The sequence below is a fragment of the Salmo salar genome, chromosome ssa13 (genome assembly GCF_905237065.1).
Source record: "Salmo salar chromosome ssa13, Ssal_v3.1, whole genome shotgun sequence".
In the NCBI taxonomy this organism is placed as follows: Eukaryota; Metazoa; Chordata; class Actinopteri; order Salmoniformes; family Salmonidae; genus Salmo; species Salmo salar.
In genome coordinates, this window is record NC_059454.1 from 49583264 (window position 1) to 49606577 (window position 23314).

Consider the following 23314-nt stretch of genomic DNA (forward strand, 5'->3'; position numbering starts at 1 on the left):
ATAGACACACTTTAACACACACAGTTGATTCCTGCTCCACAATGAGTGTCATATGTAATAATCCATCCAGTCATGTTTTATTGACAGTCTACGGTGTGGATGTTTGTGTGCGTGCTGGTGCCTGCGTGTGTTTGTGCCTGTGTGTGTTTCTCAGGTTGTGCCCAGGGTTGGTATGGGGTGGACTGTGGCCAGCGCTGTAACTGCCGTAACAGTGGTGTGTGTGACCCAGTCTCTGGAGGCTGCACCTGCGGACTAGGCTGGACCGGACCCAGCTGTGACAGAGGTGACCTGACCAGCCCTGGCTATAAATACTATTCTAAATCTTTAAATTACTTTGAACATTTGCTTTAGCCTGCCTGGAGTGCCAGGTGGGCATGGTTTGCACTTTCACTTCAATTCTATAGGCTACATTGCAACAAGCAACCTCAATCAAGCACAGACACATTATTTGAAATTATCTCAAATATTATTTGAACCCAGGTCGTGACAACCATGGTCAACAGCTCACATTTCCCATTCTCCTCATTGTGTTGTGAATTGATGTGAAGACTCCATTTAAGTGCCCCTGATATCATGATGAGCCCATGACACAATTCTATTGCTTACCCATTATAAGGTGTGTGTTTCTGTTGCTCTGTCATTCAGAGTGCCCCTTAGGGAGTTACGGGGCCAACTGCAAACTGCGGTGTGATTGTAATAACAATGGGACGTGTGATAGAGTGACGGGAGAGTGCCGGTGTGACCCGGGATACTACGGTCACCTGTGTGAACACGGTAAGTCAGGGCCATTCAGTTACTGCTGCTTTGAGTGGATCAATGAATCATCAAATTGGTCATGTGAAATAACTCAATTTTAAGAAATCAATGAATCAATGTATTTCGCTACACCCGCAATAACATCTGCTGAAATATGTGTATGTGACCAATACAATTTGATTTTAATGTAGATAAAACTGTGAGTGTCAGAGTTTAGATTTGAAGGGTTAGGTTAGGAGAGTGAGAAATTATATAAGAAAGCTATTCAAGGCGTTTTTTTAATGCTCTTTCTGATGTTGTAATGTTTTACTATCCCAACTTTCTGTTCTATATTCTGTCTAGCCTGCCCTGCTGGTTTCCATGGCCACCGCTGTCAGTTCCAGTGTAAGTGTCGAGGCCACGCCCCCTGTGACCCCAGCACAGGGCACTGTCTCTGCCCTCCTGGTTACCATGGCTACCGCTGTGAGAAAGGTGAGAAGGATTAAGTTGAGATTTAGTAGATACAATTGCCTAATAATATGGTTGTAACTGCTGATAAAGTGTGACTGTTACATGCCCCAGTCATAATTACAGCTAAGATGTTGTCTCCTGTGTCATGTGCTCCCCTCCCGCTCAATCCCTGTCACAGAGTGTGAGCAGCGTCGTTTCGGGGTGGGCTGCATCCGGTCATGTGACTGCGAAGGGGACACTCCATGTGACCACATGACCGGCCGTTGTCTGTGCCCCCCAGGGAAGATGGGCACGCATTGCGACACAGGTAGTTGTTTGCTTCTTTTTATTTATCTAATATCTAAGTAGTATGGTTCATCAACATCTGTTTCCTCAAACGACTATGGGGCGAATCCTAACTTCCATTTAGTGTAAGTCCAATTTTCACTTAGTCTCCCACTAACATCAATGCAGTTAGACTTACGTCAAAGTAAGGATTCACCCCTACAGGCCAAACAGCACCATAATCTAAAAGTGTTCTCACAGTTCTTGTTTCCCTGTCTGGGCTTTGTCCAGATTGTCCAGTGAACCGCTACGGCCCGGACTGTTCTGAGAGCTGTGAGTGCAGGAACGGGGGCGTGGTGTGACCCACGGAACGGCCGTTGCACCTGTCTACATGGCTGGATAGGACCCACCTGTCAGGAAGGTAAGTGTATTGATAAGGAAGAAGGGACATGGACCATAGAATGAGGAATTACAATACTAGAATGGACATTAACCTTTTTATGATGGGATAATGGTCAGCCATTTTGGTCATGTAGTTAGTCAACCATGGTTTGACAGTGCTGTGATAGAGTAAAATAATGTTTTTATATTAGTTTGCCTAATAATCTCACTGCAACCCCCCTCTAGGTCTCTGATCACTACTTTGTTTCCTTTTCCCTCTCCCTTTCCTCCAACCCTAGCCACTCAGCTCCTACCCAGATGGTCATGTGCCTTTCCGCATCCTCTGACTCGCACTGTCTTTTTTTCTTTTCTTCCCGGCCAGCTAGGCCCTCCCATCGTGCTCTGAGTCTGAGTGATTAATTGTGAGCTTACAGAACAAGGCTGCGGGCAGCTAAGCAAAAATGGAGGAAAACTAAACTTCCGGAGGACCTATCATCCTTTCACTCCCTCCTCTCTACCTTCTCTTCCTCTGTATCTACTGCTAAAGCCACTTTCTATCAATAAAAATGTCACGCTTCCGCCTCTAACCTTAGGAAACTATTTTCCACCTTCTCCTCCCTCCTTAATCCTCCACCCCCTCCCTCCTCCCTGACTGTGTACGACATTGTCAACCACTTTGAAAAGAAGGTTGACGACATCCACTCCTCATTCACTCAGCCTATTGAGTCCACTGGTCCCAGTCACACAGAACTACCCTAGGCCTTGACCTATTTTTTCCCCTCTCTGTCCAGATACAATTCTACAACTAGTGAGGTCTGGCTGCCCAAAAACATGCCCGCTCAACCCCATCCCCTCCTCCCTTCTCCAGACCATCTCTGGAGACCTTCTCCCATTCCTCACTTCCCTCATCAACTCATCCCTGACCACTAACTGCGACCTCTCTGATTTCAAAATGGCCCGAGTCGCTCCCCTCCTCAAGAAACTCATCTGACGTCAAAAACTATAGACCAGTATCCCTTCTTTCTTTTCTTCCTAAACACTTGAGCTTGTGTCTCTGATCAACTCTCTCATTATCTCGCTCAGAATGATCTCTTGACCCTAACCAGTCAGGCTTCAAGACAGGTCACTCAACTGAGACTGCTCTTCTCTGTGTGCAAAAGCTGAATCTCCTCTGTTCTCATCCTCCTAGATCTATCCACTGCCTTCAAAACAGGGAACCATTAGATCCTCCTCTCAACCCTCTCAGGGCTGGGCGTCTCAGGTTCTGCACTCTTGGGTTGCATCCTACCGGGCAGGCCGCTCCTACCAGGCAATGTGGCGAGGATCTTTGTCTGCACCACGTACTCTTACTACTGGTGTCCACCAGGGTTTGGTTCTTCTGACACCCAGGTGGTGACACACATCTCTGCACGCCTGGTAGATATCTCAGCTTGGACGCTGGCCCACCACCACAAGCTCAAACTCGATAAGAAGGAGCTGCTTTTCCTCCCGGGGAAGGCCTGCACGCTCAAAGACTTCTCCATCATGGTTGATAACTCCCTCCCAGAGTGCAAAGAACCTTGGCGTGACCCTGGACAACACCCTGTCATCAAAGCAGTGACTCGCTCCTGCAGGTTCATGCTCTACAACATCCATATTGTAAGACTCTACCTCACACAGGAAGTGGCACAGGTCCTAATCCAGGCTCCTCCGGACACTCCACTGGCTTCCAGTCGAGACTTGCATCCACTACAAGATCATGGTACTTGCCTGCGGAGCAGCAAGAGGAACTGCCCCTCTCTACCTTCAGGCTATGCTCAAACCCTACACCCCAACCCGAGCACTCCATTCTGACACCTCTGGTCTCTTGGTCCTCCCACCCCTAAGGGAGGGCAGCTCCAATCCAAGCTCTTCTCTGTCCTGGCACCCCAATGGTGGGTCCAGCTTCCCCATGAAGCTAGGACAGCAAAGTCACTGCCCATCTTTCCAAAGCACCTGAAACCCTACCTCTTCAAATAGTATCTTAAATAATCCCCCTCATCACCTTGAACCCCTACCCCTCTTCCCACATACACACAAAAAAACGTTCTTGACCCAGCACTTGCACTTGATCCCCCCCCCTTTCTAGCTCTGACTCTGATGATAGTTACTTTATTGAGGAAAAGCGTACTGTGACAAACTTCTTCAAGATTAGGAGAATTTGTCACAAATTAAGCGGGAAACCGTCACTGAAATCACCCCAGAATGAGAGTTATTTCGAACAGGACAGTACCTGTGTGTTTGTTTCACCGTCCTGGCCCACGCAGGCCGCAGGCAAGGTCAAGGATAGCAGGGTTCGGTACACGAATCGGGTTCTCGGTAGGTCCAGGTCCAAACGCCAACAGGTAAGTCCAAACAGTCCAGCTCATACACGGTAAATTCAGCCGATATATCGTCTCTTTCTCTATGGTTCACAGATCCTTCCAGCCCCCCCTCTCTCTTCCTGGTTTGGCTTGACCCCTTATCTGTGGGTCAGCCCCACCTTCTGAGCGTTCCCCTTGCTTCTGGGAATTGTAGTTATGGCAGTCAGACATTTTGTGATCTGTAGTTCTGACCGGGGTGGCCATTTTAGTGAGAGGGCAGAGCCCGTTTATTAGTTCTGCTCTCACATATCTGTTATTTATCACTCGACCCCCTTCTTTGCCACAGTACTTACTATGCCTGTGATATGTGGTTGTCCCACCTAGCTACACTACATGACTAAAAGTATGTGGACACCTGTTCGTCAAACATCTCATTCCAAAATCATGGGCATTAATATGGAGTTGGTCCCCCCCTTTGCTGCTATAACAGCCTCCACTCTTCTGGGAAGGCTTTCCATTAGATGTTGGAACATCACTGCGGGGACTTGCTTCCATTCAGCCTCAAAAGCATTAGTGAGGTCGGACACTGATGTTGAGCGATTAGGCCTGGCTCGCAGTCGGCGTTCCAATTCCTCCCAAAGCTGGGGTTGAGATCAGGGCTCTGTGCATGCCAGTCAAGTTCTTCCACACCAGTGTCGACAAACCATTTCTGTATGGACCTCGCTTTGCGCACCGGGGCATTGTCAAGCTGAAACAGGAAAGGCCTTCCCCAAACTGTTGCCACAGAGTTGGAAGCACAGAATCATCTAGAATGTAATTGTATGCTGTAGCATTAAGGTTTCCCTTCACTGGAACTAAGGAGCCTAAACCATAAAAACAGCCCCAAACCATTATTCCTCCTCCACCAAACTTTACAGTTGGCACTACATTGGGGCAGGTAGCGTTCTCCTGGCATCCACCAAACACAGATTCGTCCGTTGGACTGCCAGATGGTGATTCATCACTCCAGAGAACGCGTTTCCACTGCTCCAGAGTCCAATGGCAGCGAGCTTTACACCACTCCAGCGGACACTTGGCATTGCCGATGGTGATCTTAGGCTTGTGTGCGGCTGCTTGGCCGTGGAAACCCATTTCCTGCAGCTCCCGATGAACAGTTCTTGTGCTGACATTGCTTCCATAGGCAGTTTGGAAGTAGGTAGTGAGTGTTTCAACCGAGGACAGATGATTTTAACACGCTACACACTTCAGCACTCTGCGGTCCCGTTCTGTGAGCTTGTGTGGCCAACCACTTCGCGGCTGGTTTGTTGTTGTGCCTAGATGTTTCCACTTCACAATAGCAATACTTACAGGGCATAAATTTTACGAACTGACTTGTTGGAAAAGTGGCTTCCTATGACAGTGCCACGTTGAAAGTCACTGAGCTCTTCAGTAAGGCCAGTCTACTGCCAGTGTTTGGCCATGGAGATTGCATGGCTGTATGCTTGATTTTATATACCTGTCAGCAACGGGTGTGGCTGAAATAGCCAAATCCACTAATTTGAAGGGGTGTCCGCATACAATATATATAAGTATCTTAAGATGAATCCGCTAATTGTAAGTTGCTCTGAATAAGAGTGTCTGCTAAATTACTAAAATGCAAAATATAACTGATAGGACTTAGACAAGTTGTAAATGTAACAAGTACTGATATTGTATCATATAATAGCACTGACAGCTTTCCAAGAAAACTTTCCAAGAGACATTTATGGTCTGTTTGCATACAGTATAATTGTATAAAACCTGTATAAACTGTATTTATAATTATATTACAATGCTTTGGGTTGACAATAATTCTATAACACAATTGTATTTTCCTGCATAAGTGAAATCACAAGTATGTCTCTACTGCCATTCATTCCAATTAGACTGGTTTGGATTTTTTCCTGACCAATAGGGCTGCCATCTGTAACTTTGAGGGTTTATGACATAGCCCCTCTAGTAATTTAATAGGATCTCTATGGCTGGGACAGACGGAGAAGTGCATTATGAGTGCAGTAGTACATCATGCTACACTAAGAGTATGGAGAAATATGGAGGAGAACTAGGAGAAATATCCCCCTGGTTCAAGTGCTATACAAACACAATAACATGTAAAGAGACATTTAAGATAATACCAAAGCAAACTTCCAACACACTTTACAATAACGCAATAAAATGTTAGATAAAAAACAAGCAAGATGTAATAGAGGCTAAATAGATTACTAAAACAAAACAGAGTGAAAGCTGTTTTATAGGAATTCAGTCTAAAGCTAAGAGTGCTCTCTCTCTGTCTTCTCGTCTGCAGGAGGGTCCCTCACGTCTCCACAGCTGGGCAACAGAAATCAAGAAAAGAATCACTCACACACTGCCCTGCCATAGCACCCCCTATTGACTGACCCCCAGCCTCATACACTGCGGCCTACTGGTCACTTCTAGAGATCACAGAGCTCAAAACTCAACTGAAGCACTCTCAAAACAACAACAGACTGTTTTGTACAGAGAATGGAGTGCTATGGCAGGGCCTTGATGAACTAAAGGGACTTCTGAACTGGAGATGCCATTTTGCAGAGTTGTCTAATCGCAGACATTGGAGTTCAAATAACACACTACACTTGACATCACAGGGATGACTGTCCTATACTTCATCTTACAGGGTGGACTCTTAAATGTACTCAAGAGTTAACAGACAGGGATAAAAAAATGTGGCTGCCCTGGACAAGAGGACATTTCTGTGTCAAATGCCAAAAAGGTTAAAGTCATGCGAGGTTTCCAGAATGATTTACTGTAAAATACAGTTGTTGAATATCATGTACCATGCTTAACAGTTGTGTATTTGTGTGTACATTGCGTGTATGTTGTGTGTACATTGCGTGTATGTTGTGTGTATGTAAATGTGTTCATGTCTACAATTCAATCATGTTGTACGTATACTCACGATATGGTAGTACCTCATTGGAAGAAGTTATTTGTTTGAACATTGATGAGATTTGCTTTACGCTCATACCATTTAAAAAAAAATGATTGTAGTTGTAGTCATCCTTACTGGCTTCTCCAAAAACAATAGGCTACTCACACACATGGGCCATTTTATTTGTATCTTTGCAGCCACCAATGCACTATACAGACCCTTATGGCACAGTTGATTTATAAATAAGAAACAATTCAGGATAATTTCATCTGAATGAAATGCTCTACAGTATTTGGAAAACCTGCACCAGGTGATGATGACTTGCACACAGGTCAATATGCCTTAGTCTATACACCTTATTTTACATGTGTGTAGATACTATATGAAGTGACAGCTTCTCAGAGAAATTGAGGGAAAACTCTTTCAGTTTTCAATAAAAAATATTGATTATATGTGTACTGCAAAACACAACATTAGACCACATTTAGTAATTAGACTGCATTTGCTACATATCAAGCAAATGTTAGCAAAGAGTAAAGGGGCCAGTCATATGTCAAACCCTACAGATGCTATACATTTACCAAGCCTGATCCCAGATCTTTATGTACATTAGAAAACTCCTCTGACTGTATGGTGTAAGAGTCATTTTTAGTGGTTTGCTAAAGCATATACAGGTATCAAATTGACCATCTACATAGAAAATATTTAAAAGTGTTAACTTGGTCATCGCCAGCTTGTGTGATCAGACTGCATAGTCAAGTCATGTATGAAGTCAAGATGTTCTACATTCTTCCCTGCATAAGCCTCTGTCACCATCTTCTGGTGGCTCTCCACATTACATATTGTGATCTGCCCAGCTTCATATATGAGGGCAGTTAGTTGTAGCCATAGTTAGAGGACTCTAGGTGGATATACACTACTGGTCAAAAGTTTTACAACACCTAATCATTCGAGTTTTTCTTAATTTTTTACTATTTTCTACATTGTAGAATAATCGTGAAGACACAAGCTATGAAATAACACATATGGAATCATGTAGTAACCAAAAAAGTGTTAAACAAATCAAAATATATTTTATATTTGAGATTCTTCAAATACCAACCCTTTGTCTTTATGACAGCTTTGCACACTCTTGGCATTCTCTCAACCAGCCTCACCTGGAATGCTTTTCCAACAGGTCATCTGATGCAGCACTCCATCACTCTCCTTCTTGGTAAAATAGCCCTTACACAGCCTGGAGGTGTGTTTGGTCGTTGTCTTGTTGAAAAACAAATGATAGTCCCACTAAGCCCAAACCAGACGGGATGGCGTATCGCTGCAGAATGCTGTGGTAACCATGCTGGTTAAATGTGCCTTGAATTCTAAATAAATCACAGACAGTGTCACCAGCAAAGCACACCCACACCATAACACCTCCTCCTCCATGATTTACGGTGGGAAATACACATGATGAGATCATCCTTTCACCCACACCGCGTCTCACAAAGACACGGCTGTTGGAACCAAAAATCTCCAATTTGGACTCCAGACCAAAGAACAGATTTCCATGGGTCTAATGTCCATTGGTCGTGTTTCTTGGCCCAAGCTAGTCTCTTCTTCTTATTGGTGTCCTTTAGTAGTGTTTTCTTTGCCTGATTCACACAGTCTTCTCTGAACAGTTGATGTTGAGATGTGTCTGTTACTTGAACTCTGTGAAGCATTTATTTGGGCTGCAATTTCTGAGGCTGGTAACGCTAATGAACTTATCCTCTGCAATAGAGGTAACTCTGGGTCTTCCATTCCTGTGGCGGCCCTCATGAGAGCCAGTTTCGTCATAGCGCTTGATGGTTTTTGCGACTGCCCTTGAAGAAACCTTGATGGTTCTTGAACTTTTCCGTATTGACTGACCTTCATATCTTAAAGTAATGATGGACTGTCATTTCTCTTTGCTGTTCTTGCCATAATATGGACTTGGTATTTTACCAAATAGGGCTATCTTCTGTATACCCCCATACCTTGTCACAACACAACTGATTGGCTGAAATGCATTAAGGAAAGATATTCCACAAATTAACTTTTAACAAGGCACACCTGTTCATTGAAATGCATTCCAGGTGATAACCTCATGAAGCTGGTTGAGAGTATGCCAAGAGTGTGCAAAGCTGTCATCAAGGCAAAGGGTGGTAACTTTGAAGATTCTCAAATATATTTTGATTTGTTTAACACTTTTTTTTGTAAACATTTTTTTTAAACTGGATTGAGTAGGTGTGTCCAAACTTTTGACTGGTGATGTAGATATCAAGTCATCAATGAAAGAATCAATATTGAAATGTTTACATTGTCTTAAACAAATCAATTTTGTGGTGCTTTAGGAATGCTCACTGAAGGATTAACACCTAGTAACAGAATAACTGACAGAATGACATCATAGGTCCCTGATCTGTACTACCAAGAAATACATAATTATGCATGACATTCTCTTTATGGTGATGTATTCTGAATAGGTACACAAAGGTAGAAAAATGTAATATTCTCCTTCATATGTTTAGCTATTATTCTACTGAGCCCTGCCCCCGAACAAGATCATTTTTTGACAACAGATAATCAATCACAAGTCACAATCACACATTTGCCACACAGTACAGCACTGTAGAGTACAGTATAGTTTGGCACAGTACAGTACTGTGCAGTATAATTTGGTACAGTATAGTACAGTAGAGTTCAGTACAGTAGGCTACAGTACAGCATGGTTTAGTACAGTACAGTGAACTACAGTACAGTAGAATACAGTAAAATTATACTGTGCTCTACAATAGTGTGTGCTACTGTACTAAACTCTACTGTACAGAACTGTATTGTACTGACTTATAAACTCGGCAAAAAATGAAACGTCCTCACACTGTCAACTGCGTTTATTTTCAGCAAACTTAACGTGTAAATATTTGTATGAACATAACAACATTCAACAACTGAGACATAAACTGAACAAGTTCCACAGACATGTGACTAACAGAAATGGAATAATGTGTCCCTGAACAAAGGGGGGTTAAAATCAAAAGTAACAGTCAGTATCTGGTGTGGCCACCAGCTGCATTAAGTACTGCAGTGAATCTCCTCCTCATGGACTGCACCAAATTTGCCAGTTCTTGCTGTGAGATGTTACCCCACTCTTCCACCAAGGCACCTGCAAGTTCCCAGACATTTCTGGGGGGAATGGCCCTAGCCCTCACCCTCCGATCCAACAGGTCCCAGACGTGCTCAATGGGATTGAGATCCGGGCTCTTCGCTGGCCATGGCAGAACACTGACAGTCCTGTCTTGCAGGTAATCACGCACAGAACAAGCAGTATGGCTGGTGGCATTGTCATGCTGGAGGGTCATGTCAGGATGAGCCTGCAGGAAGGGTACCTCATGAGGGAGGAGGATGTCTTCCCTGTAACGCACAGCGTTGAGATTGCCTGCAATGACAACAAGCTCAGTCCGATTATGCTGTAACACACCGCCCCAGGCCATGACGGACCCTGCACCTCCAAATCGATCCCGCTCCAGAGTACAGGCCTCGGTGTAACGCTCATTCCTTCGGCGATAAACGCGAATCACCCCTTGTGAGACAAAACCATGACACGTCAGTGAAGAGGACTTTTCGCCAGTCCTGTCTGGTCCAGTGACAGTGGGTTTGTGCCCATAGGCGACGTTGTTGCCTGTGATGTCTGGTGAGAACCTGCCTTACAACAGGCCTACAAGTCCTCAGTCCAGCCTCTCTCCGCCTATTGCGGACAGTCTGAGCACTGATGGAGGGATTGTGCGTTCCTGGTGTAACTCGGGCAGTTGTTGTTGCCATCCTGTACCTGTCCCGCAGGTGTGATGTTCGGCTGTACCAATCCTGTGCAGGTGTTGTTACACGTGGTCTGCCACTGCGAGAACGATCAGCTGCCCGTCCTGTCTCCCTATAGCGCTGTCTTAGGCGTCTCACAGTACAGACATGCAATTTATTGCCTTGACCACATCTGCAGTCCTCATGCCTCCTTGCAGCATGCCTATGGCACGTTCACGCATATGAGCAGGGACCCTAGGCATCTTTCTTTTGATGTTTTTCAGTAGAAAGGCGTCTTTAGTGTCCTACGTTTTCATAACTGTGACCTTAATTTCTGTTAGTGTCTTAATGACCGTTCCACAGGTGCATGTTCATTAATTGTTTATGGTTCATTGAACAAGCATGGGAAACAGTGTTTAACTTCTATGGGCTACGTGGGACGCTAGCGTCCCACCTGCGGGACACAGCCAGTGAAATATCAGGGCGGCAAATTCAAAAACAACACAATGTCATAATTCAACTTTCTCAAACATACAACTATTTTACACCATTTTAAAGATACACTTTTCCTTGATGTAACCATATTGTCCGATTTCAAAAAGGCTTTAAAGCGAAAGCAAAACATTAGATTATGTTAGGAGAGTACATTGACTAAAATAATCACACAGCCATTTTCCAAGCAAGGACATGTGTCAATAAAACCCAAAACACAGCTAAATGAAGCACTAACCTTTGACGATCTTCATCAGATGACACTCCTAGGACATTATGTTACCCAATACATGTATGTTTTGTTCGATACAGTTAATATTTATATCCAAAAACAGCATTTTACATTGGCGCGTGATGTTCAGAAAATGTATTCCCAACAAAACACCCGGTGAATGTGCACATCAATTTACAAAAACACTCATCATAAACGTTGACAAAATATATAACAATAATTTAAAGAATTATAGATGGACTACTCCTGGATGCAACCGCTGTGTCAGATTTTAAAATAGCTTTACGGAGAAAGCACATTTTTCAATATTCTGAGTACATAGCTCAGCCATCACTGCGAGCTATACAGACACCCGCCAAGTTCGGGGCAACCTAAACTCAGAATTAGTATTAGAAATATTCTCTTACCTTTGCTGATCTTCGTCAGAATGCACTCCCAGGACTGCTACTTCCACAAGAAATGTTGTTTTTGTTCGTAATAATCCATATTTATGTACAAATACCTCCGTTTTGTTCGTGCGTACAGAGCACTTATCCAAAGGCATAACACGCGAGCGCAGAACCAGAGACGAAAAGTCAAAATGTTCCATTACCGTACTTCGAAGCATGTCAAACGCTGTTTAAAATCAATCTTTATGGTATTCTTAACGTAAAATTGTGATAATATTCCAACCGGACAATAGCATATTCATTCAAGAAGAAAAAGAAGGAACGTCGCGCTCGCGTGACCGCGAATATCCAATCCCTTTGTTGCCAGGCAGTCCACTCAGAAACTGAGCTCCTATTATCTGCCCAGTGACAGGAGCATGCTCAAACCACTTTCTGAAGGCTGTTGACAGCCAATGGAAGCCTTAGGAAGTGCAACGTCACCCCACAGACACTGTAGTTTCAATAGAGAATCAAAAGAAAAACTACAATTCTCAGACTTTCCACTTCCTGCTTGGATTTTTCTCAGGTTTTTGCCTGCCATATGAGTTCTGTTATACTCACAGACACCATTCAAACAGTTTTAGAAACTTCAGAGTGTTTTCTATCCAAATCTACTCATAATATGCATATTCTAATTTCTGGGCCAGAGTAGTAACCTGTTTAAATTGGGTACGTTTTTCATCCGGCCGTGAAAATACTGCCCCCTAGCCCAGACAGGTTAACCTGTTAGGGCTAGGGGCAGTATTGACACAGCCGGATAAAAAACGTACCCGATTTAATCTGGTTACTACTCCTGCCCAGTAACTAGATATTGGCTTTGGATAGAAAACACCCTAAAGTTTCTAAAACTGTTTGAATGGTGTCTGTGAGTATAACAGAACTCATATGGCAGGCCAAAACCTGAGAAGATTCCATGCAGGAAGTGGCCTGTCTGAGAAGTAGTGTTTCATCTTGGCTCTTTTTATTGAAGACTGAGGATCTTTGCAATAACGTGACACTTCCTACGGCTCCCATAGGCTCTCAGAGCCCGGGAAAAAGCTGAACGATATCGAGGCAGGCTCTGGCTGAAACACTTTATCGCTTTTGGCAAGTGGCCGCTCAGGGTACTATGGGCTTAGGCGCGTGCCCGAGTCGACCGAATGCTTTCTTTTCTTTTGTCTGTTTACCTAAACGCAGATTCCCGGTCGGAATATTATCGCTTTTTTATGAGAAAAATTGCATACAAATTGATTTTAAACAGCGGTTGACATGCTTCGAAGTACGGTAATGGAATATTTAGAATTTTTTTGTCACGAATTGCGCCATGCGCGTCACCCTTATTTACCCTTTCGGATAGTGTCTTGAACGCACGAACAAAACGCCGCTGTTTGGATATAACGATGGATTATTTTGGACCAAACCAACATTTGTTATTGAAGTAGAAGTCCTGGGAGTGCATTCTGACGAAGACAGCAAAGGTAATAACATTTTTCTTTTAGTAAATCTGACTTTGATGAGTGCGAAAACTTGCTGGGTGTCTAAATAGCTAGCCCTGTGATGCCGGGCTATCTACTGAGAATATTGCAAAATGTGCTTACACCGAAAAGCGATTTTAAAATCGGACATATCGAGTGCATAGAGGAGTTCTGTATCTATAATTCTTAAAATAATTGTTATGTTTTTTGTGAACGTTTATCGTGAGTAATTTAGTAAATTCACCGGCAGTGTTCGGTGGGAATGCTAGTCACATGCTAGTCACATGCTAATGTAAAAAGCTGGTTTTTGATATAAATATGAACTTGATTGAACAAAACATGCATGTATTGTATAACATAATGTCCTAGGGTTGTCATCTGATGAAGATCATCAAAGGTTAGTGCTACATTTAGCTGTGGTTTGGGTTTATGTGACATTATATGCTAGCTTGAAAAATGGGTGTCTGATTATTTCTGGCTGGGTACTCTGCTGACATAATCTAATGTTTTGCATTCGTTGTAAAGCCTTTTTGAAATCGGACAGTGTGGTTAGATTAACGAGAGTCTTATCTTTAAAATGGTGTAAAATAGTCATATTTTTGAAAAATTGAAGGTTTTGCATTTCTAAGGTATTTGAATAACGCGCCACGGGATTACACTGGCTGTTGAGTCCACCTAGCCCATAGAGGTTAAACCCTTTACAATGAAGATCTGTGAAGTTATTTGGATTCTTAGGAATTATCTTTGAAAGACAGGGTCCTGAAAAAGAGACGTTTCTTTTTTTGCTGAGTTTACTTTTGTGACCTTCTGTGTAGTCCAAACTTGGGAAAAACAGACTTGGACATGCGGTAACGCAGACACATTTCCAAAAAAAGGCTTTTGAGGTATGTTTGCTCCCATTTGGTGTGTGTGGCGACGTGTAGCCTGATTAATATGGGTGTGGTCATTAGAAATTGCAAAACGTGTTCAGCACACCATACACAATCGCCCTGTAGTCATTCAGTACAGTACCGTTTCCATTGAATTAAACTCTCTACACTATTCAGTTGTACTGAACTCCCACCTGATCTACTCAGAATTCGCCCATCAAGACTATTTCTTTAAATATCCCATGCCTTTCACTTGGCATACACCTATAGACACATCCATTGCCTCTTGCCCATCCATCGTCTCTCAGCCTGAAGATGAAATTAGGAAAATCGAAAGTATCTGTGGATGTGTAGTGGTTCAAACTGTTACGAGGTAGTTAGTAGGTATGGGATCAAAACAGCAGAGAAGTTTAGGTTTCCAGATCTATGGACGGCCGGGTGAGATGTGTGCGTGTGCACAACACCACATACCTTCAGGCAGTGGTGGAAAAAGTACCCAATTGTCATGCATGAGTCAAAGTAAAGATACCTTAACTGAAAATTACTCAAGAAAAAGTGAAAAGTCACCCAGTAAAATACTACTTGAGTAAAAGTCTAAAAGCATTTGGTTTTAAATATATTTACAGTGGCAAGAAAAAGTATGTGAACCCTTTGGATTGAACTGGATTTCTGCATAAATTTGTCATAAAATTTTATCTGATCGTCATCTTAGTCGCAACAATAGACAAACACAGTCTGCTTAAACTAATAACACACAAATTATTGTATTTTTCTTGTCTATATTGAATAAATAATTTAAACATTCACAGTGTAGGTTGGAAAAAGTAGGCTAATGTCTTTTCCAAAAGCTAATTGGAGTCAGTAGTCAGCTAACCTGGAGTCCAATCAATGAGACAAGATTGGAGATGTTGTTTAGAGCTGCCCTGCCCTATAAAAAACACTCACAAAATTTGAGTTTGCTATTCACAAGAAGCATTGCCTAATGTGAACCATGCACAAAAGAGATCTCAGAAGACCTAAGATTAAGAATTGTAGACTTGCATAAAGCTGCAAAGGGTTACAAAAGTGTATCTAAAAGCCTTGATGTTCATCAGTCCACAGTAAGACAAATTGTCTATAAAATGGAGAAAGTTCAACACTGTTGCTACTCTCCCTAGGAGTGGCCATCCTGCAAAGATGACTGCAAGAACACAGTGCAGAATGCTCAATGAGGTTAAGAAGAATCCTAGAGTGTCAGCTAAAGACTTACAGAAATCTCTGGAACATGCTACCATCTCTGTTGACGAGTCTACGATACGTAAAACACTAAACAAGAATGGTGGTCAGATTAACCTAAAGTTGAGTTGTTTAGAAGGAACACACAACACTGTGTGGAGAGAAAAGGCACAGCACACCAATATTAAAACCTCATCCCAACTGTAAAGTATGGTGGAGGGAGCATCATGGTTTGGGGCTGCTTTGCTGCCTCAGGGCCTGGACAGCTTGCTATCATCGACGGAAAAATGTATTCCCAAGTTTATCAAGACATTTTGCAGGAGAATGTAAGGCTATCTGTCTGCCAATTGAAGCTCAACAGAAGTTGGGTGATGCAACAGGACAACAACTCAAAACACAGAAGTAAATCAACAACAGAATGGCTTCAACAGAAGAAAATACGCCTTCTGGAGTGGCCCAGTCACAGTCCTGACCTCAACCCGATTTAAAATGCTGTGGCATGACCTCGAGTGGTTCACACCAGACATCCTAAGAATATTGCTGAACTGAAACATTTTTGTAAAGAGGAATGGTCCAAATTCCTCCTGACTTATGTGCAGGTCTGATCCGCAACTACGGAAAACGTTTGGTTGAGTTTATTGCTGCCAAAGGAGAGTCAACCAGTTATTAAATCCAAGGGTTCAATTACTTTTCCCACCCTACACTGTGAATGTTTACACGGTGTGTTCAATAAAGACATGAAAACGTATAATTGTTTGTGTGTTATTAGTTTTAAGCAGACTGTGTTTGTCTATTGTTGTGACTTAGATGAAGATCAAATCAATTTGATGACCAAAGGGTTCACATACTTTTTCTTGCCACTCTGAGTATCAAAAGTAAATGTAATTGCTAAACTATACCTGAGTATTAAAAGTAAAAATAATTTTAAATTCCTTATATTACACAAACCAGACAGACACATTTTCTTCTTTTTTTACGGATAGCCAGGGGCACACTCCAACATTCAGATATAATTTTGTGTTTCGTGAGTCTGCCAGATCAGAGGCAATAGGGATGACCAGGGATGTTCTCTTGATAAGTGCATGAATTTGACAATTCTCCTGTCCTGCTAGCCATTCAAAATGTAATGAGTACTTTTGGGTGTCAGGGAAAATGTATGGAGTAAAAAGCACATTATTTTCTTTAGGAATGTAGTGAAGTAAAAGTTTTCAAAAATATAGATAGTAAAGTAAAGTACAGATACCCCAAAAAACTACTTAAGTAGTACTTTTAAGTACTTTACACCACTGCCTTCAGGAACAGGTTTGGATGACCAACGATTGGAGTCAGAGGGATGTTGGTCACTAATTGAAGGAATGGAGAGAAGAGAGAGAGAAACCCACAACCCTACAGTTAAGAACAAATTCTTATGTAAAATGACCGGACGACGCTAACCCGGACGACGTTGGACCAATTGTGTGCCGCCCTACTCCCGATCACGGTCGGTTGTGATACAGCCCGGGATCGAACCTGGGTCTGTAGTGACCCCTCTAGCACTGCGATACAGTGCCTTAGACTGCTGCGCCAATCGGTCTCCCCTTCCTGACATCCAGGACCTATATACTAGGCGGTGTCAGAGAAAGGCCCAAAAAATTGTCAAAGACTCCAGTCACCCAAGTCATAGACTGTTCTCTTTGCTACCGCACGGCAAGTGGTACCTGAGTGGCAAGTCTAAGACCAAAAGGCTCCTTAACAGCTTCTACCCCCAAGCCATAAGACTGCTGAACAATTAATCAAATGGCCACCCAGACTATTTATACCTCCTGTATATAGCCTCGTTGTTGTTATGTAACTTTTTGGGGGGATTTGATTCGATTTTTTTTACTTTAGTTTATTTAGTAAATATTTTCTTAACTCTATTTATTGAACTGCATTGTTGGTTAAGGGCCGATAAGTAAACATTTCACTTTACACCTGTTGTATTCGGCGCATGTGACAAATAACATTTGATTTGAATTGAGATTGATTTTAGTTTAATGGAAAGCGTTATATGATATAATAGAGTGCGCAGTGAAAGCCTTTGGAAAGGCAGGAAGGGCTAGTTTTGAATAACCCTTCTATGTTTGCACTACTCCCACTTATATCAGAAGACTACATCAATACAGAGGTTACCTCCAAAATGGTACAATATTCCCTACATAGTAAACTACTTCAGACCAGCAACCTTTAGACCGTGGTCAAAAATAGGGTAGAAACATCGTAAGGCTCATCAGTAATGTTTCCCTTGTTGCACGGATGGATAACGTTGTCTGAGCAGTAGATTCGTTGTCTCATCTGCTTGGGGTTTCTCCCCAAACTAAAAATGTTTGGTTAATCTCGAAGGAACCTAATGTAGCTATCATTAGCTAGCTATTCAATGGAATGAACGACAACAATATGAGCTTGTCATGCGGCCCTGCATGGTAAGTAAAATTCAATAACTAACATCAAGTGAGGGTTCTCCAGTCCAAATTTTTAGATAGCTAACGTTAGCTAGCTAGCAACCGTCCTTAAATTAACGTTACCATTACAACATTGATTTAACATTTTAATCTAATCTGTGCGACAGTTTTCTAGCTAGCTGCTATTAGTTTAGCTATCGCTGAAAATTTATCTAATGTTACCGTTAGCTTTAGGTGACCTGGTGGTAGGGTAGCTAGCTAGCTACAGTAGATGATATAATGTTAGCTATATTTTAACGTTAAAGTTAGTTAGCATTTACAAACATTTAGCTAGTAGCTAGTTCAATTCTGTGACAATTAGATGTAATAATAAGATAGATAATTACCCAATTTACATATAACGTTAGCTGGCAAACCAAAAGTCAAATCATTCTGAGCCTTGCTAGTGTGTGCGAGCTAGGTATAATTAATGTTTTGCTTGCTGTGATCCATGTAACGTTAGTCTCTCGCACTAGCTTTGATCATGGCTGTCTCGCTTGAGAATCCTGTTTGAGAACACATTGACTTCTCCAAAGTGTTAAGCATTGTTATGAGACGCAATGTGGATGGATGATTCAGTGATTTAATTACACATTGCCAACTCATCTCTTCAGATTTATCATCTTCTACACAGTAGAGGTGGCCACTTGTTTTATGATTTGCCGAATTGACACCTGCGCTTTCTACATATTTTCTGATGATGTGAAACGTGCCCCCCGCAGGTGAGGAATGATTATGCATTGAGAGAAGGTAGCTATTACATTTTATTACATTCTATTCAAGCATTGTGACTCTCGTCCCAATTTCGATGTCTACACGATCTACGGCCGACTCTGTGATGCTGAGCGGCCATGTGACGGTGCATTGTGCATACATTTCGACCTACTACGCTAACAGCTGCCCTCCCACCGATGTTCTAAATGGAACATGATCTACTAATGATATACCGCTGTCCGGCCCGACGTCGGCGAGATCTATGTGTTCTGTCTGGGTAGCTAGCTAGCTGAACAACGAACCGCAATAATCTCAACTCATACTACTAATGTTACCAATACAAAACTGATTGTCATAGCTGTAGTATGAATCTGCAGGTAGCTAAAGTTAACCAACTATGTTCAATGTTAGCTAGCTAGCTAACATTAGGCTATAACTAGCAATGCAAATGTCTTCTCATTCTAATAATATTACTACACAGATTATACACGTAATATTAGCTAGCGAGCCAGCAAGATAACGTTCGCTAGCTAGCGAACAGTACGCTTTAACTTGCAATGAAAAGGACTTTCTGACAAAATTAGAAACTTATAATATCAGAAAATGTAGCTAGACTCTTACCTGTATACATGGAAGAACGCTTCACGGCAGACTGGAACCATTTAATTGCATTTTGTTTGTAGCTACATATTGTTCTGCCAGCGTTGTGTCAAGTCACTCCGGTTCACATTGACCATGGCGTGTGCAGAAAGTAACTGATCTGTCTATAGTGCCTGCTAAATTCAGGTCATCAATGTTGTTGAGAAAATAAGTACAACTTTTATAGTTCTTGATGGCTAACTTTATATCTTTCAAAAAGACATGTTAGAAAGGATTGTCAACACATATTGAGTAGCTCACGTTATAGAGAGAAGCATACTATATGGCAGACCAATCCAAACTAATCTCCCAGCATGTCCAGCCCATCCATTATCTCAGCCAATCATGGCTAGCGGGAAGGTTCTTGACTTTTTCTATGGCTAAACCAACTAGACTCGTAATTTAACCATTTTATTCATATTTACAGATGGAATATAAGTTTGTTATTAAAGCACGTGAAAATGAACATGTTCCAGAAGGTATTTCTGCCAAAAAAATCTATTTTGATTTTTAAAAATTAAGATGTTCAAATACCTCTCCTGTGATTTAGTGACGTGCGACATACACCTTCCTGAAACAGGCCACATTCTGAAAAATGGCTGCCACTCCCCTCAGGGTCCAAATCTGGGGTGGCTCTATATCTAAACCTTTTCAGGTGTGTCAGTAGCCTAGCGGTTAAAAGTGTTGGGCCAGAAGGTCGCTGGTTTGAATCCCAAAGCAGACTGGGTGAAAAATCTATGAGCCCTTGAGCAAGGCACTTAACCCTAATTGCTCTGGATAAGAGTGTATACTAAAATGTTAAGATTTTACATAAATGTATATTCGTGCCAAATTTGGTGCTTTTATCACAAAATGCACAATTGTTCCACATTTTTTAGTTTAGAAGCTTGATGAGAAGAGTCAGGACCATGCATATGTAACCGATGTGAAATGGCTAGCTAGTTAGCGATGGTGCGCGCTAATCAATCGGTGATGTCACTCGCTCTGAGACCTTGAAGTAGTTGTTCCCCTTGCTCTGCAAGGACTGCGGATTTTGTGGCGCGATGGGTAACGATGCTTTGAGGGTGGCTGTTGTCTATGTGTGCAGAGGGTCCCTGGTGGAGAGGGACGGAAGCTATACTGTTACACATAGACCTTGGGTGGTATGTGCTTGAACCAAAAAAATGGCACCACGAAAATCAAATGTCCTGCAACAGTGGTCACAGACTAGTTGAGAAATTACAAAAAAGGGGAAAGCAGCATCTTACAGTAAAGTATTTATCAAAACTATTTTGAAATTGAATCAATTATGCACTTATTAAAACAATTCCAGTCAAAAAAGAAGATTGTAAGAAATGCTGTAGCCTACCATTAGGCTACTTACTATATCCAACCCAACTCCAAATGTTGCCTGTTATTACAGCCATAAAGGTGATGCATTTTCAAAACTCAAGACAGGCTACAGAAATAAACTTCTTTTTACACCTGCATTTGGAGTTGAAAGTCATTCATGTTAGCAGCCAATATCAATTAGGTATAGGTCTACATCATGTCGTATCTCTGGAATCCGGAGCAAGCTAAATCATACAACCATACGCCCTATACTTGTAGCAGAGGTTGCAGGATCGGGTGGAAAGCATGTTCTGTCTGCACGGCGCCATCACGTTGGAGGGCAGCCTGCGTGCCGAGTGCTCGTTGCTCACAAATTTATTAGGAATTTATCGTAATAAATTCGCCAGAATATGTAACATGACCTTTGCGCGCCATTGCTGATAACTGGTCATTGACATTGAACTTGTGGTTCTAAAGCATAGATTAGAATGCAATGACGATTTTAGGGCAGTGGGTTCAGAACAACAACGACAAAAAATGTATACATTTGGGGAGAAATTATACCACCACCGAAAAGGGCACTTTGAAGACTGGAAGGGTAAGGGGCATGTGCGCTGCACAGATAGAGCCCAATCTGTCCATGTACCTAAGAATATTCAATATTTTAAGATTTGTTTTATATAATGACGCCGTGAGACCTGTCATTACGTCTGGTTTGAGTCAGTTAGGAAGACGTTATGCAAAATACATATTTTCTGGTCATATTTTGTGTCTAAAAAAATATGTTTTAAACTGGTCATATTTTGGTCATATGATGTCGCGACCAGAATGTTGTGTGCTTGTTGGGTTATAAGGACCGTCATTGGAACATCCTTTCCCCTGCATAGAGCTTCCATCAAATATTTTATTGTAGAGGAGGCCATTCCTCAAACTCTTTCGATAAACTTTGATATTGAAATTTAGTCTCAGTTGTTCATTTAGATTCAGATAACCAAGTCATCATCCAGCTTTGATTATTTCAATCAGCTGTGTAGTGCTAGGGCAAAAAAACAAAACCTGAACCCTGGGGTGCCCTGGGACCGAGTTTGGGAAACCCTGCATGGTCTAATGAACAAAAGCCATAATTAATGTAGGCCTAATAAATAACTGTATTTGTAAATTGCAAATGTGAAGACACAAAGATCTATATGGGAAAGCTGCATTTGGTTGATTAAAGCTACCTGGGACTGGTAAAAAAAAAATGGTATAGGCCCCACTGCTGTTTTGGTGTATGGGGATTGGGCTGGGAAAATGTAACCTCTCAAATTCATAGACAGCGCACTAGATGCAAGGAATGACAGTGTATGAGAGCCACATGATAGTTTTAAACAGAAGCTATACATTGTTTGTTAAATTGTTACTTGTTAACAATTAAGTTATTAAAAACATATATTGTGTGTTATTATAGGGTAGGAGGAGGACAGAGCTCACGAGTTAAGTATAAATTGTTGAAGAATAAATGGGTAGGCCTATATATACAGTATAAATAATGGCCATTGCACAGATTTTGATCTGTTAGAACTTCTAGTAAATTATTTGTTTTAGTCAGAGGGACTATGTTCATAAAAAGATGTTGAAGCTATGTGTTCCAGAAGAAAATGTTCCCGGTAGGGGGAAGGACACATTTTTTTACTTGGACTATACTACATATTAGCTCAAATGTAATCCTAGCTGTAGCTTGTCTATGACGACTTCACCAACAGGAATATTGATTCCAATGAGTATTTGAAGGCAGAATACTGTAATACTGTGATGAGGCTGGAGACAGTACACATGCCTTATCCTCACAATAAATGTTTCAAATTTGACCACATGGAGGCACTATATGCACAAATGTGTTAATCTCCATTCACAATGAGTATAATTCTATTCCATGCTATTGTAGCCTGTCTTTTGCCAAGAGGCCCGGGTTTTATGGCACAGGTGGGCAAAGTGCGCACGCACGCACACGCGCACAGTTTCATAGTAATCGGATCAATTGGCAGAATTATAACCTCGGGTAGGTCTAGTATGCGCAATTCCACCATTCTTGCATGATATCAGGATTTGGGTGTCGCTAGTCAAGATGATCAATTCCTATTGGTTATCAACCAATACAATCTAAGCACTTATAGGCCAATGAACAGTTAAATGACACATTCTGAAATAAATATATTTATTTGATGGTGACTAAACACACAACATTTAGGTTCCAAGAATTGAAACAGTAGCATTTAGGCCAATGCATCGCCAGACCTCTGGTATTTGGATAGATTAAACACACATTCAATGCACGTGAAAGATTAGATTATTTGAAACCATGGTTTGTCAATAGGCCATACAGGTTAATCAAAAAATCTCCATGAATTAATATAATATGCCTGCCATTTGGCAAGAAGAGGACACATGCACCTCAAATATTACTTTTAAACAGTAGGCTACAATATGTTTTAGCTAATCAAACCATTGGCCTCTTTCCCCATTCTAATAACTTGATCAAACTTATCCCAGCCATGTTTGAAAAACATCGGATCATAGGCCTACATACAGGAGATAAAGAGTGTTTGTGCAACCCAAAATAGATGAGGCAATA

General features: G+C 41.9%; 1 protein-coding gene across 5 annotated transcripts in view; it reads left to right on the forward strand.

Annotated features, from left to right (window-relative positions):
• Window positions 1-7727, forward strand: part of LOC123726227 (multiple epidermal growth factor-like domains protein 6) — a 134256-nt gene extending 126529 nt beyond the window's left edge. For all 5 annotated transcript variants that reach the window (XM_045693368.1, XM_045693372.1, XM_045693371.1 and 2 more), the window contains 6 exons: window positions 155-283; window positions 646-774; window positions 1099-1227; window positions 1385-1513; window positions 1762-1891; window positions 6496-7727. In XM_045693368.1, coding sequence (XP_045549324.1) covers window positions 155-283; window positions 646-774; window positions 1099-1227; window positions 1385-1513; window positions 1762-1832 — 587 coding nt within the window. In that variant the 3' untranslated portion in view covers window positions 1833-1891; window positions 6496-7727. The remainder of the gene's footprint in view (window positions 1-154; window positions 284-645; window positions 775-1098; window positions 1228-1384; window positions 1514-1761; window positions 1892-6495) is intronic.
• The last annotated feature ends 15587 nt before the right edge of the window (window positions 7728-23314 follow it).